The sequence below is a fragment of the Astatotilapia calliptera genome, chromosome 20 (assembly GCF_964374335.1).
Source record: "Astatotilapia calliptera chromosome 20, fAstCal68.1, whole genome shotgun sequence".
NCBI lineage: Eukaryota > Metazoa > Chordata > Actinopteri > Cichliformes > Cichlidae > Astatotilapia > Astatotilapia calliptera.
The window spans coordinates 32,806,037-32,822,403 of NC_137441.1; the positions used below are offsets into that span (position 1 = coordinate 32,806,037).

The window sequence follows — 16,367 nt, forward strand, 5'->3', positions numbered from 1 at the left end:
CATGATACCACGACAAGACTAAAGCCTAGATTATACCCAGTTGTGGATATGGACAAGTACACATGGAGACCCGACAGCCGGGTAGTCATTCCTACACTTCTTTGAAGTCTGCTGCTTGGGCGCAAGCATAAGTGGTTTATTATAATGTAAATTATCTGTTCACTGGTCCCTCCAGATCCACACCGTTTGATGCTGAAATTTACATCATAGGAACCAAAGCAGATCCTAGTGGACGCTGAAAGCATAGAATGGCACCAGTATGCCCTCCACGTTGGCCACTTTGCGTAACGCCACATCTTTATCACACAGTCAGTTCTATTTATGTCCGCCATTAAAGCGCAGGTAGCTGCCACAGTATTCTCCTGAACGATAAGTGTCGCCACTCAGACAATACTGCCACACCAGTGCTGATATAACGGATGGACATGGTTTTCAGCGTGCGCTACCATGAGACAGGGTTAAGCTGTGAGCATAAAAGATGCTCAAATGACAGGAAGAACTACAGAGATCGAGAACATTTTGGAGAGCAAAGTTGAAACACAGCTGACTGATGACACAGATGGACCAGGATCAAGTACTCGATTTGTCTGTGTGCGCCAAGCTGTGCTGTGGCATGCCTTCGACTAATCAGCTCTGCGTCTCTGCCACCTGCACTGAGCTCTCATGAAGCAGAGGGGCATTTGAGGACTTGAAATGAAGATTTGTGTTTTCCTTTTCAGCATTTTAGGTTTCAATTTTCATATATACTAAATCACGATTGGCAAGTGCTGCAGCTAGATAGAGATCAAATCTGCTCAAAAGAAATAAAGTAAACAACAGAAAACCTCAAATCTGTGGTGGAGTTGCACTGGGTTACATGCTGTCCATTCACTTGGACACAAAGACAAAGTCCCGACTATGGTTGCCTTGCTCTTTTATAGAAGCCTAACCTATACAGTTTGGCCTATTAACCGTGATGAAATACTTCCTGCGAGAACGTTAGAGTCACAATAGGTGCTGGTAATCCTGAGATTCAATAGGCAGCCTTTACACTCGTTCTCCATCTATGCCAGGACTGTGAATCCTCCTCCCCAACACCAACACTGGCAGCAACTCTGAGCCCACAACATATTTCCCCTAAGGGAAACACAAGGATAAAAATCTTAATCTCAAACCACTTGCCAAAAGTTTTCACTTCATTGTATAATCCTCCCTAACAGTACAGATTAAACCAAACACAATAAGAACACGGCTCACTCGTCCTTACTCTAGAAGAACCAGAGAAAAATGCCACAGCTGTCCAGATTGTAGCTGCATGATAGCAGCAGATGATCAGTCTGTAATTATCAGATCAAGCCTCGTAATGCCGGTGAACCTCCGAGGACCTGTTGTGTAATGATGATGCTGCAGTCACACGTGAGGCCTGTGACATTCAGTGGAGGTCTGCTTCGTCGATTTTATATTTGACAGGCCGGCAGCCTGCAAGTCTTGAAATCTTGTTTGATTACATGCAAATGCAGAGCTATGGCTGGTCACACCAGAGCAACACTTACCCTTTGTGCAGCAACAATTAGAGCATTCATTCATGCCTATCACATACATCCAAGTATATGGAAATTTTATTTATGATATACCACACACACACACACACACACACACACACACACACACACACACACACACACACACACACACACACACACACACACACACACACACACACTGAATAATCAGCCTCATTCCACTGATTGATTAACCAGACTGAGAAATATAATAAACTTAGTAGGAAAATTGGCCAATCAAGGGAATACAAGTGGCTGAATGGTCTACAACAGGGGTCACCAACACTGTGCCCGCGGGCACCAGGTCGCCCGCAAGGACCACATGAGTCGCCCGCGGGCCTGTTCTAAAAATAGCTCACCATAACAACTTACCAGTAAGCTGCATCTATTTTTATTTTTTCTTGCTATTTTTTCTTAATCACAATTGCATTGGCGTTAATTTGTTAGAGATAATATATTAAGAAAATGTTTATTATTAAATATTAGATCATGATCTAATATTTAGTGCTAGCTGGTCTCCACGGAAACAGTTGCCGTGAAGACCAGCAAAGGCAAAGGTGAGGAGATGAGGAAAACATGGCGGAAAAAAGGAAGAAAACATAATTTTCACAGTGAATGGGAGGAAGAGTTTTTTTTTACCACTGTGAAAGATTCATGCGTGTGTCTCATTTGCGGGGCAACTGTGGCAACGGCAAAGCGGCACAACGTGGAGAGACATTTCCGAACGTGTCACACAAGCTACCATGCTAACTACCCAAAGGGCAGCACACTGCGAGCGGAAAAGGCCCGCGAATTAAAGGCAGGTTTGAGCAAACAGCAGTCTTTTTTCACGAGACCGGTGAAAAACTCTCAAAAAGCAACCGAAGCCTCATTTAGAGCTACACATTTCATGATTAAGAAAAAGAAGGCATTTTTAGACGGGGAGTATTTCAAAGAAGCAATGATGATAATTGCAAAAACTGTGCTTAAAGACGAGAAATATGGAAACGATGTAATCTCCACTCTCTCTGATGTCCAGCTGGGGGCAACTACAATTGTTAGAAGAGTGTCGGCTATGTCCGGGAACTTGGCCGATCAGTTGGATCAGGATCTGGCAAAGTGCAGTTGGTTTAGCATCCAGTGTGACGAGTCCGTCGACAGCAGCAGTACAGCACAGCTGATGGTCTTTATCCGGATGGTATTTGATGGTTTCTCCACAAAAGAAGAACTTCTGACACTACTGCCGCTAAAGACAACAACGAAGGGAGTTGACATCTATAATGCGGTGAAGGAGTTTTTCGCGAAGAAAAAGGTACCGTTGGAAAAGCTGGTATCAGTGACTACCGACGGGGCTCCTGCTATGATCGGCCGACATACGGGATTCATCGCTCACTGTAAAGGTGACACAGAGTTCCCAAACTTCATGCATTACCACTGCATCATTCACCAGCAGGCGTTATGCCCAAACGTGATCGGCTTCGAGCACGTCATGACTCCCGTCGTGAAGATCATAAACAGCATCCGCTCCAGAGCTAAACAGCACAGAACATTCAAGGTGCTATTGGAGGAGCTGTCAGCTGAATATGGTGACCTGCTACTACATACGGAAATCCGATGGCTCAGCAGGGGACGGATTTTGCTTCGTTTTTTGTCACTTTTGGGTGAAATCAAGGAGTTCATGCAATCCAAAGGGGAAGACACATCTCTGCTGGAGGACACTGAGTGGACACTTGACCTTGCGTTTTTAACAGACATTACTGGGAAACTGAACCATTTGAACTGTGAGCTGCAAGGCAAAGGTAAGACTGTTGCTGACATGATAAGTGCTTTAAATGGATTTAAAGCCCAGATGAACATTTTCTCTGTGCATTTACAGAGAAAAAAGGTGCTGCACTTTCCCTCTGTGCAGATGGTGCTGAAAGACAATGCTTCTGCATCTGAGACTTTTGACAAAGTTGCAGAAAAGTACACTCAAGTCATAAACCGACTTGGTCAAGAGTTTGAGAACAGTTCTCAGTGGCAACATTACAGTGTCATGTCAAAGTTTAATTTAATTATTGAAAAACAAATGTGTTTGTTAAGTGTAACATGTGACAATTTGCTTTAAAATGCTGCCAATTTGGTGAAAAGTTCTGTAAAATTTGAAAGTTGATTTTTTGTATGTTACATACATACAAAAATAATGTATGTAACAGTGCATGATTTGTTAAAATTTGTTAGTGGTAAGTGAAAATGTTGTAGAAGTGATCACTTCAAAATGTAAATACTTGCAGAGATATATAGAAATAAAGCGTTGCATATTGATATTTATGTTTCCTACCTTGTTTCCTAATTGCATTCTTTATAATTATGGTGAAAAATAATTAACATAATTAGTGTCCGTACATAGATGAATATCATTAATTATTAATGATAACACATAATTAAGTTAAACTGAGGAAATTTGTTATTTGAGAAGTGTGTGTCAAACTGGTAGCCCTTCACATTAATCGGTACCCAAGAAGTAGCTCTCACTTTCAAAAAGGTTGGTGACCCCTGGTCTACAAGCAGCGCGTGCAGAGTGTGTTGTCTGAGACTAAATAAAGCCTGTTGTTGCCAGGTTGATCACATTTGTCCCATTAGCTGCAGGAGTAGCTGCACTGAGAAAAGAAGGAGGGAGTGTGTGCACTGAGGCAATAGTCAGACCTTATGGGTTTTTCATGGAGAGTCTAGAAACTTAAATAAACATTATTCTAACAGAAGAATATGCTGAATGCCCCAGCTATATCCCCTGCCTCAGCATATGCATTTTAACTATGTAAAATTATTCAATAATTTTGTGCTAGCCAGAAGAAAAGTTTGCCTCATAGACAGGTGTGCCTTCGTTGCAAATTAGATGACAACTTCAGGGATTTAAGGCAGCACAGTGAAACAGAAGCTGTGGCCAAACAGCTTAAGGTATGTGATGCTTGCAAATGTGAGCCAAGGAATGACTTGAACTATTTAGTCCATTTTTGTGGACCAGAAATAATCAAAGAATAATCTGCTCACGGTGTGAAAAAGCAGGCACACTTCTCTGTTTGCCTTGCCTTAAAAGCTCTGGAGCTTGTTGACGTAAGCTACTTCCATCACAGACTGTGGACTGTTCACAGAACCCCGAAGACCCTTAACGCAGCCCAGACTTCAGGCCCCCTTCACTCCTTAAACACTCGGCTCACACAGGAGAGCCTCTCAGTTTCCCTGCCAGGCAACAACATTTGTTTGTCCTCCGTGCAGTCACAACCGCCCAACAGAGTGAACACACCCCGGACGACACGGCGGTCCTCTGAAGCGAGGGTGGGGAGCTGCGGGGCCTTGAACGCAACTCAATCACCTCTCTGTGCGAGCTGCACAAAAGGGGCCAGTGAGAGTGAAAACACAAGAGAAAAACAGATGAAACTAACCAGATGCTCGGGTGTAGCCGACCTGCGGCAGGTGATGTGCTCTCTGGTTACCTGCTTCTCAGGGAAACCAAATCTTAATGAGAACACGCCTAAATGTGAATAGCTGAGCGGGTTAATATCTTCGCCCGGCAGCAATGGTAGGAGGTAACAGCCAGATAAGCTGCTGAACTCAGTTAAACCCTGTTCGCTCTGGTTTTTATTACACTTTTATAGAAATAACACAATAGGATAATCATCACTGGCTATTACTTTACGGCATTCTATGCATTCGGTTTCACTTTTGACATTTTTATGAGGAAAGGGGATATTTTTATTACATTCTCTGCAGACCTGGGTAGTTTATTGCAGTGTTAGTTTCAAATGCAGAAAGAGATATGAAAAAAAAAAAAAAGATTTAAGGCAGATTTAAGCGGGGAAATTAATGAAAAAGCACTTTCTCACGTTGTTATTTTTATATCTCACGCAAAAGTTAACAACCACAGGCTGACTTGACTCCAGACTCCTTTCTTGGTGGTCGACACAACTTCCCAGTATTCTGGCCGGCTTAATATTCACAACTGAATGACCCATTCTTGACAGTTCACTGACTCCTTTCAGCTCCTGAAGGCACCAATGAGAGGAAAGTCATCACAGACACAAATTGAGTCCAGTATTGTCGTGGCCTAAGTGGCAAACTACCAAATGGAAATGCTTAGCACTCTCGGGGGATTAACTCATACACACATTCTTCAGGGGCTTGAGGCGCAACTCCATGAACAGTGACCGCACTGTGACGTGATCAGTCGAGATCCCAACCCCCCCCAAACATCTAGCCAATAAAAGCCCTTTGTTCCTCTGAGAAATCTCTGAATAAATACTGAAAAATGTTAAGAGGTAACGAGTGTGACTGGAGCTTCCCTTCAGGGCAAGCAAACTGTTATTCAGGCCAAAAGAGGGCAACTTTTTTGTAATGCTTCTTGTGAGTCTCCACAGAAGAAACATTCAATATTAAATCCAGCTTGGACATGATGTTCGTTGATCTCAGTGAATACATTTTTAATGAAATCTGGTGTAGGCCATGACCCAGACGACTAGATTTAATTATATCACCCTGTAGCCATTCACAATAAAATGTGTGACCCTTAAATTCTGTGCCAAGAAGAACAAAGTACCGTTTTCTTTCTTTCTTTTTTTCCAGGATCGTCACATTGTACCCATTTATATCCAAGATATATCCTCTGGTTTCCTCCCCACAGTCCAAAGACATGTTTGTTACTTTAAATGCTGATTCTAAATTGGCTGTAGGAATGCCACAAACTGCTAACCGACCTGACCAGGGTGCACCCAACCTCTTGCCCACTAGCCGTGTTAAATGTGCAAAATTTCTTCAATCTGATTAAAATTCATATTAGAGCTTCACTCTTAAAATGGATCCTACATGAGGCTAGCCGATGAAGAGCATACACATGAACCATTTGAGCAAAAAACAAAACAAAAAGGAATTTTCACATGCACACAATTGTCTAACTTTCCAGAAATAGTCGAAGTAGTAATGGCTCTGATTTCCAATAAAAGGTTTGTCAGATACAGACCAGTTTTGTTTCGCTCCATCTCTACCACTAGCTTCAACAAAGGCAGGATCTTCTAATTGGTGGGTTTGCATGAAGCAAATCATTGAGGCTTTTAATCCTTGCAAACATGGCTACCTTTACCTAAATACCTGAACTCGATAAGCAGAAAACTTCCAATGTGTGGTGGGCATGATGTATTTAAAACTAACTACCTTTACACAATCTAAATATGTAATCAGTTTTTCACGGCATGCACCCAAAACATTTTCGCAGCAAGTGGTGCACCAGTATAACAAAGAAACATTAAGCGCGCAAAGTTTCTGAAAACAAGGCAGTAATTGCACTGAAAGCATCCACCTTCCTGTAGCCCTGTGGAGCTGTTCACACCTAGTTCAAACATGCTTTTCTGATGAAAGGATTAATGGGTGAATGGGAAATTAAGAATAAATGACAGAGCGAGTCACAATCAGGTTTGTATTTTTGTTATTCAAACAGTTTAAAGAAAAAAAGGGGTATGCGTTTCATATTTTTATCATGTTTCAGGAAAGCTACGTGTGTTCCCCCCTCCCACAAGTTCTTTCTAGATGCTTCCTTCTTCAACAACTTAAAATAATGTTGAAGCAATCCATCTTTTATGCAACACACGTATCAGCTAATTAAGTGAGCTCAGTTTTAATTTCAGCGCTACATCACACTTTTGGATCTTAAACTGCTGCCATGCCATCTAACTAATATCACTGTATGCTAAGACCATGATAACGCCTCAATGAGCGACTCTGAGACAAAACTGCCTACAATACATCACAATATTTGCATAATTAAAGACAAAAAACAAAGCAAAAAGCAAGAGTGATGCATTAACTCACTGCAGTGTGGTCTGTGCATATTTATTATAATTTGCATTCAGTTTCAAGAATGTGTGAAATTAAATGTGCGATTTGTCTTTTTTCCCCCTTAAATTTCTTTTTCACTGCAGCCTCGGTTCAGTTTACCATCAATCATTTGATAAGCACCACGAGGAGGAGTCATAAAGCGGTGACTCTACTAAGACAAACTATCAGGGGAAACTGTTTAGAGCCGCTGCTGCACGTTTTATTAAAAGATCGACATTTTCACCCGATAATTGCATCTCGAGAGCAAACAGCGAGATATGACTTTATCAATGTTTTGTCCCAACCCCATACTTACTGGCATACTTTCTAAGGAAAAACACAAGTCTCTGGACTGACTCTGAATAGCAGGACGCCACAGTGGTTCTCGAGCTGCATGGAAGAGGCAAACAATGCAGTCATTGTCAGCTGTGTGCATCCACATAGTTTCTGCTTGCCATAACACGGCAAGATAACATACGTCAGCCGGATCGCTGCTAGTTTGAAGGCTTGAAATGGGCTCCATTGAGACAGTCGGCAGCATGTAGAAAATGTAAGAGTATATATTTCCTTCAAGGTCAGCAAAGTCACAAATGGCAATCATCCATCACTTGGTGTCTGGGATGCTCTGATCCCTGGAATGAGGGGCTTTTTATAAGCCTGGCAAGCAGTTTCAATCAGTGCAGCATTTTTGCAATGAAGCTTTTGTTTAACCATGAAAAAGCACGAGATAAGTGATTAGATTACAAATGAAATTATTAGTAATTTGAGCAAAATGTTGACGTAATAACTAATTAATTGAGCTAATTACACCATTGAAGAATGTTTTAATGAGGTTGCCATAAGACACCTCAGAGCTGAGCTGTTAAATAAATAGTTTATTTACATTGTTTTAACTGTAACTATTGATTGGTGATGGGCTTCTGCAGCTAATGCAGGGCTAGGAAGCTTTTTTTGGGCAGCGTGCAGGGGGGGGGGGTGTCTCTGACTTGAAAAAGCCCCAGCAATGCGAGAAGAACGCACATGTTAACTCTGCACCCCACAAAGCAGGGCATCCGATTTGTTCAACTACAATTGCTTAATTCAATGATGAATGAAGGAACTTCCCAACAAGCCGGCCTCTCTTTTGTCTGACCCTGTGTGCACAGAACAAACTCAGGCATCCCAGCAGACCTAATGTTTTGACTCTGGAGCATGGGAGACACACAGCCGCTGCTCACAGTATACAGAAAACTAAATAAGTTACACGGGTGAGACCTCGGAAAAACAAGTGATGTGTCTGTTTGGCTCTTGACTTTATTGGTACACACACCAATCGGATGGATCATATGATCATAGGTGGAGCCAAAAAGATAGCGTTTCAACACATCCTTAACGTCTTACGGCCGTGTTATCGGTCTGAGTTGTGGGTCAGAGTTTGCCAAATCACCTGTTTGTGCCAAGCTTTTCAGCTCAATCAGTTTCCATAGTGCTAATATTTGCTAACACCGAGAGAAGGGAACAAGAACCACTACCCAAGGACTGTCTGGTTTCTTCATGTGCTGCGAGATGGCTGGTAATGAGAAGGGGAAAAAGCAATGAAAACAAAGCTGTAGGGAAGAGTGCAAACAAACAAGCAAGTAATCTTTGGTTAATAAAAGATAAGCCAACATCAAGATGCCCAGTTCACAGGTATTGTCCGCTGATAAGCACAGGAAAGGCAGCAGGTGCACTTTGCACGCATGCATTCACGCACGCTCTTTAGTAGATCATTAAAAGGCAGCCACACTATCCAGGCCTAGGTGCTACAGGCCTTTTCTTTCTTTTGATGGATGGAAAAAGAAATGAAGTTACTGCTGTACAAGCGGTGCATTCCCAGCTGCTTAACCTGGAAACAACTGAATTACGACTAGAATAATCCCCCCACCCCACCCTTTATTTGTGCAGACATTTTTTAAAATCTGTGTCTATTTCACCGCCTGTATTCTCATCACAATAACTGTCAAAGACAAAAGCACACCCTGGCTTCTGTAGCCCTGCCTGGGCATGCCGATATGGCCGGTGATTAAGTCGCACCTGCCTCTACACACCCTGAAACAGGAAGCTCACGCTAGGGAGTGTGCCGATTGGGAGTTTAACGATGAAACACGATGTGTAAATCACGCATCGACGGTGGTCAGATTGGAGCCACTGTAGAGCAGGAGAGGTGGACCGCCCTGCAGCAAATGCCCACCGGTGACGTTGCACAAGAAGAGGGCAGATGCACTTTCGGGTCTTGCATAGTTTCTGCACAAAAGTAGGCCCAGACCTACTGAGCGTGTGTGTGTTTTCCCCCCACTTTAAGCCCGTGATCACACCACATAAAATTTTTAAATCTACCAACGAAACAGGGACAGGGTGAAGAGGATCTGCAATGCGCAGCCAACCAAGCCACTCGATCCTGGTGCGAACACAACGTTGCCAAACCCCAAGTATTAAACCCACTAATGGAAAAATAAACCTGCGTGGTTTTAACAGCATGGTCATAAAACAGACACACACACACAAAAAAAAAACTGGGTGGGTTGGGGGTAAAGAAACATATCACCACTAGCCCTAATCCAGATGTACTCAAACGTATTTAAAAACAAGATTAGTACAGGGAGTGCCAGCCACGGGCAATATTACAAAGCATGCAGCGGCTGAAGCGGATTTTTAATCCTAATAATACAAAACACAAAGATAAAAAAAAAGGAGTTTAAAGAAGTGACTAGATGCCAAAAATAGAATCGATGCGGATGACAGAAGGGGGTCATTCACAGCCTCGATATTATCTCATAAAGCGGCACACTTCTTGCACTAAGGAGGCAATGTTAAGCAGGACAGGGAATAAGTGCAGTTGGACCATAATGGCTAATTTCCCTCTGCTTCAGGCTGCACTGGACAAAGCATCGCGGGATGCACTTGTCCACCGGCGGGATACTTCGCCACATCCATCCGCTGCGGCTCCGGGGCTGGCAATCCCGGAGCAGGTTACTGGACACGCATCCCCCCTCAGGACCGCACAGCCCCTGTCTGCTAACCGCTCTTTGTAACCTTCAGCGTCCTGGAGCGACTAAGTGGCTTCAGACAGCCGCAAACAAACAATAAAATGAAATAAAAGACTGTCTGCCTCTGACACTCACGAGACACAACGGGATCTAAATCCCAGCTTAGTTACCTTTAGCTGCCTCCACCGCACATAATAGTCCGAGGACCAGTCCGACTGCGGATGCAAATTGCTTGTTCCCTCGGAACCGCATCCCGACTTCGAGTTCAACCGCGGCGAAGTTAAAAACAGCCGTCTTCTTCTTCCTCTTCCCTTCGTCAGTCAGGCGGAGTGTTTGTCTCACATGAAAAATTAAATCCAGGAGATGAGTGTGTCGGTTACCACGGTAGCTCTAAGATGGCCGTCGTCGTCGCCACCGCCGCTCTGCTATCCTCTTCAATCACCGCTTCTCTCGCAGTTTTGCAGCTCGAGGCGTTCAGGGACTGTCGGAAAGAATTCCCAGACCTGTCCGGATGTACCAAAATACACACAGACCTAAATCTTACTCATGGGTGTGCGCCCGATGACACCGTTTGTGTATTAAGCAACCACCTAGTCACAGTGTAAATACAAAAAGGAGGCGTGTATTGAGATTGTTTCACCTAATGTAATGTTAAATGTATCAAAACAGACTCGTACGTATCAAATGTATCAATGAAGCTGGGATTCCCGATATTAAACGAAGAAGGACAGCCTAAATAAAACTGTATTTAATTAACTTTATCGTATGAGAGCAAAATTCAATATTATCTATTAGGAAAACCGCATCTGTCACAGCATCTGTCTAATTTTTACATTTGGGGGAGAAGTACCAAACCTGAAGTAAAATAAATGCTGCGCTGTTACAGGGAAGATTACTTATAGTTATGTGTTAAAGTTTAGTTTAAATATTGAATCGAGTGTTCTGGGTGCCAATCAAATGTAAAGCTGTGTGTAGGGAAAGGAAATATTAGTTTATCAGTCCCCATAGCAGGTAAACACATTCATGTATGAGAAGCGCCGGAATGCATGGCACATCGTACATTTTAAATGCATCCATATTTAAGTATCAGAAAACATCCATATTAGGCCAGTTGCTTAAATAACCATAACTCACATGCACTAGGATCAAATTAATACTGTTAGATGTTTAATGAAGCCTACTGGGTTGCATTTTATCTGTTTTATTTATCTATTTATTTATTTTGTCTCTTCTTTCCATCTCTATCCATTCTATGTCAGCTCTCCAAATATCCAAAATCTGAGTTTAAAATGAGCACCTGAAGGCAGCACGTGTCCAATGATGGTCAGTGACGTCAATTCTGTTATTGTGGGAGCGTGCAGCTAGTTTAGCACGGGCGGCTAAACTAAGACTGAGGTCCAGGGTCAGATGCTTTCCGGTGCTATGTGGGGATCTGTGGGGATAGCAGGCTCTAAGTGGTCGCCATGATTTAAAGTGCATGGCTGATTTGAACAGAGTACTTAACACATGAAACATAGGGGCCAACAAAGGGCAGCTTGACAAATTTCCAGTTTACTTGCAAATTTGTGTTTGACCCATGGTCACGCAGGCTGTCATCACTAGCTGCAGATCTCAGTTCCCTCAGTTATCTCAAAGGATTCCACTGGACAGGACAGAGAACATTGCTGGCAGAGAGTAGATTAAACACATAAGTGCCCGATGCGTTAAGGCCCTGGATGGATAATCCAGACGTGGTAAAAATTGATGTTTCAACAAGACGTCTGTACCAGAATGTGACAAAATGTATGAAACTGTTTATGTGCGAAGCTTAAAAAGCTGTTTTTAATCCTTTAGTCCTGACAGGCAAGATGGGAATTGTAAATCAAAAGTACATCCATGCATTTCACCCCGTCTCTATTCCACAGAGGGACATTCAGAAAGCTCACTCTCTGTGAAAGAGGCTTGTATGGCATATTGATCATTTATGAGTTAACTACAGTCTTCACCCTGCGGAACAACCACACAGCGGTGCGCATAGCAATGTGAGAATAGCAATTCCTTGAATTGCAAATGTGGGTGGAGACTGCTATCTAATCAACACCCTCAGATATAGATAGCACCCCTAAGGAGAGGAGGATGCGAAGCAATCAAAGAATTACTTCAGATGCGTCTGCATCGCTAAATTTGCATCACACTGAGAACTTTGCTACGGCTGCTGCTCATGCAAATTCAGACACATGTAGCTTCAATTATTTTACTTGGGAAATCAGAAAGAAAAGGTCAGCAGCCCATGATGCAAACTCTCGCTGTGAAGCAAGGAATCTTGTTACATATCTGTTGATTTTTACTTCAAAAACTGTCCCAAACAAATCATATATAGATGTTGGAAGGATAGAGGCCCTCCATTAGACCTCAGCAAAGCTGCACTGGCTACAGTATTCACAGGGAAACAGCAGATAATGGGCATAGTTGTGTGAGGCCACAATTAAGTGATGGGTCCATAAACAGGAACTTCAGGGCCACCGCCGCAGAACTGGAGCACAATGCCTGTTTGTTTCCAGTTTGGCAACACATGAAGTGAACGAGAGAAAGTGGACACCCAGCACCACACACACATGCACACACATGCACGCACACAAGGCTTCTCTCACAGATCCCCGCCACTCTGGAAGAAAGACAGAGTGGCCATTATCATTTCTTTAGGATACAATGACAGTCAATAGGAGGGCTTAGTGAATAGGTGTGAGACAACAACAAAAGCTCAGGTAGGTGCAACTTCCTCAGGAGCATTTTACCCACTGTGAGAGAAACACTGTGCTCTTCAGGGGTTTTCACAACTGCTGATAGTTTAATGTCTGCTACGAATGCATTCTTACTAAGAGTAACTTAGTAGTCTGTCTCATTTGGAGCAGTGGTTTGGCTCCATAAGCAGAGCTGTACCTGTCAGCCTCACTAATATCCACACACGAGTGTTGGTAGGTAACGGATTTTTTGCTTAGTCCAAGCAGTGTTTTGGGGAAAAAAGGTTTCAGGATATCTGTCCTTTGTTATTTCTAAACAATGAAGGTGAGTCAAGCTATGGCAATGAAGACGAGCATTAAAAAAAAAACAGTGACTCAACAGTGACTTCGGATTATTTGCAAGAAATCAGTGTAAGTCAACAGAGAAGTCACGAGAGATGATTGTGATGGAGTATATTATGGGGCAGCAGGGGTGTGTTGGGCAAATTTGCCTGCATGCAGACTGACCCAACCCCCACCCATCACCACCACAGTCTAAAGATATGCATGTCAGGTTAATTGGTGATTTTAAAGTAGCCGTAGGTGTGAATGGTTGTCTGTCTCTTTGTGTACCCTGACTTTTACCCTATGAGAGCTGGAATATGCTCCAGCCCACCCGCCAGTTTGATTTGGATAAGAGGGAGAAAATGAATGACTGGAATATGATAGATCAACAAAGGGAAGCTGCAATAACATATGACATTTTGGATTTTGTACAGTGTTGTGCAAAAGTCTTGAGCCACCCTTGATTGCTTTAAATGTTGCTTCCAAGCACCAAACCTGAGCAACAACTTCCAGGTGAAGATCTTTCATATTGTTCTTTGAATGTTGGCAACCGTTTTCCTCATTTTCAGTCCAGACCTTGTTTGTTTGCTAACACACTCAACCCTGAAGTGCAAATCATTAAAAAAAAACATAACTCGGGAGATGAAACAGTGTTGTGTTTACACACAACAGACAATTGAGCAAAGTACTGATTTTAAACTGTATGCTTAGGGGCAAGAACAAATTATTTTTTCCCCCAATTTCTTTCGTTGAATGTGGAAAAAATACCAAAGATAACACAGTTTGACAGGCATGAAATTGTATTTTTGAACCAGTAAGGTGAGTCCCACAGAACTATTAGCTAAAAACTCAGCATATCTCAATACAGTGTTTACTGTGTCCTTAAAAAAATTAAGGAAACTGGATAATTGGAGGACAAAAGAAGTGGCAGCCATACAAACTAATCTACATCCGATGAACAGCATTTAAAAGTCAGGTTCCTTAACAAAAAGGGAAAAATCGTGCAAACACCTGACACACTACCTGACAGAAATCTGAGCCTGTTTACTGAAGCCTCATCAGAAATGGTTTCAGTAGAAGCCTGGAGAAGTATTATCTATTAAATGACAAGAAAGCTTGGCTAAAAGAATTCAGGCTGTGTGGAAGAATCAAGGCTAAGAAGAGTTTCTAGCTTCTAAAATGTAAGAATTTGCCGCTTCCCTCTCGTTTCTTGGTCAGAAACGAAAAGAAGAAGAAAAAAGAAGACATCAACAGTTTTTTCCCCTCCACTGCCGAGCTCCTCAGCATGAAATAGAATATAAAATAGCTATCCATCACAGAGAGCGACCACACTTCTTCATCTTCCAGGCAAGGATTTGGAGTTTAGATACATTACAAGGCTATCATGGTTGAAGGTCATGAATGCCTCATGGATGCTCACATTCTTTAAAAACCTTTCCACCTCAGTTGCCATCCTTCTGCCCGCGCTGCACACACAGCATGGACAGCAGGGGTTGAACGTGTTTAGTCACTGACCGTAGGAATCGCACCATCAGAGACGTTACTGTGGGCTGCAATCATGGTGGGCGGCTGGCAGCAAACAGAGCATGAAAAAGACTCGACTGCTACCATGGGAATCAAAGTGGCCGTGACCATTAAAGACTACGGCTTCTCAATATTCTGTTTCCTGTTTCGTGTCTAGACTGCGGCTTGTGTCATTAAAGATCACAAAGTTTTGGCTTTTCCTCCCAGGAGAATTTGGACTTCTGTTATCTGTCCTACTTTTTTGATAACAGGCACCGGCTTTACCGAGAATAATTATTCAGAAGGTGATTGTTTGGCACAACAGAAACATTAAGTAATGACTTCCTAGATGGGAATTTATATTAATGATGTGTACAGACCAAATTATTTGTTTTTGTTAGTATTTCTTTCACAAAGGAGCAGCATATTCGTCCCAGGATTTAATTGGCCCCAGGAAAACAAAGCTCAGCAAAGTTATTTTAGTGGATTAAAGTTTTTCATGCCAATTTCCCTCCATTTTTAAAAAAATTTAAAGTCACATTCTCTTTCTATATCTGAAGATCAAAATGTATCCCACGCATGCTGAATTTGTGTCGCCTCATCCATTTGTAATCCTCAATTTTCTGAGAACATTTTCATTGAAAGATTCATTTTCTATAAACCGAGGCTTTTTTTTTCTGCTTCGGTACGGGTGTCTCCTTGACTTTGCTCATGACTGCAGTTTTTAAAAAACCCTCAGCTGGGGAGAAATTAAATCTCACTTTAGAAATTCGGGACAATATCAAGTTCTTCCAAAGGAAATTTTAAAGCCGATGGCTATACGTGCAGGAGCCCGGCAACAAATCACACAAAGAACCTAAGCTGTGCACCTTTAAGCTGCCTTTGCCATCTAATTCAAACATTTCCCACAGGGAACGTTTAAAACATACCCGTGGTGACTGATTCCTCTCCACTTAAGAAGCTCTCATTTATCTTGCTGCCTTGGGCTGTCACTTGTGGTCATTTATTAAACATATGCTCTTCCTTAATGTGTACAAACTCTGTCTACAAATGGCCTGAAAATGCACTGTCAGTGGTCCTTTTATTATTTTTTTTAAAACAGTCCCACCGTCATTAATCAGGAGCCAATACAAATCCTGTCAGTGCACGGAGCCGACGTGATGAGACACAGAAATCTGTGCATTTCTCTTTTTGTTTTCATTTTCCACAGTGACGCAATGCAGAATTCCAGCTGCCCAGTTTATTTTAGGGGTGATATATGTGGAGTAATATGCACACTGATCAAAACCTGATCAAGCACTTTGTCCCTCTGTGCTATTGCAGTGAGTGGGAATGTAGCAGATGGAGGCGTGATAACCTAACAGAGCACTGTGGTCCACTCAACAGGGTTCAAGGATCTTGCAGATTAAACTTTCACTCAGCACGTTCAGGAATATTCATGAGAGCTGCAT

General features: G+C 42.5%; 1 protein-coding gene across 4 annotated transcripts in view; it reads right to left on the reverse strand.

The window, feature by feature from the left end:
• The window catches only part of clstn1 (calsyntenin 1), a 37,709-nt gene extending 26,902 nt beyond the window's left edge, over window positions 1-10,807 (reverse strand). For 2 of the 4 annotated variants that reach the window (XM_026155319.2, XM_026155317.2), the window contains exon 1: window positions 10,540-10,807. In XM_026155319.2, the coding sequence (XP_026011104.1) occupies window positions 10,540-10,621 (82 nt within the window). In that variant the 5' untranslated portion in view covers window positions 10,622-10,807. The remainder of the gene's footprint in view (window positions 1-10,539) is intronic. The other 2 variants (XM_026155318.2, XM_026155316.2) reach the window with 1 other exon arrangement.
• Between the last annotated feature and the right edge of the window lie 5,560 nt (window positions 10,808-16,367).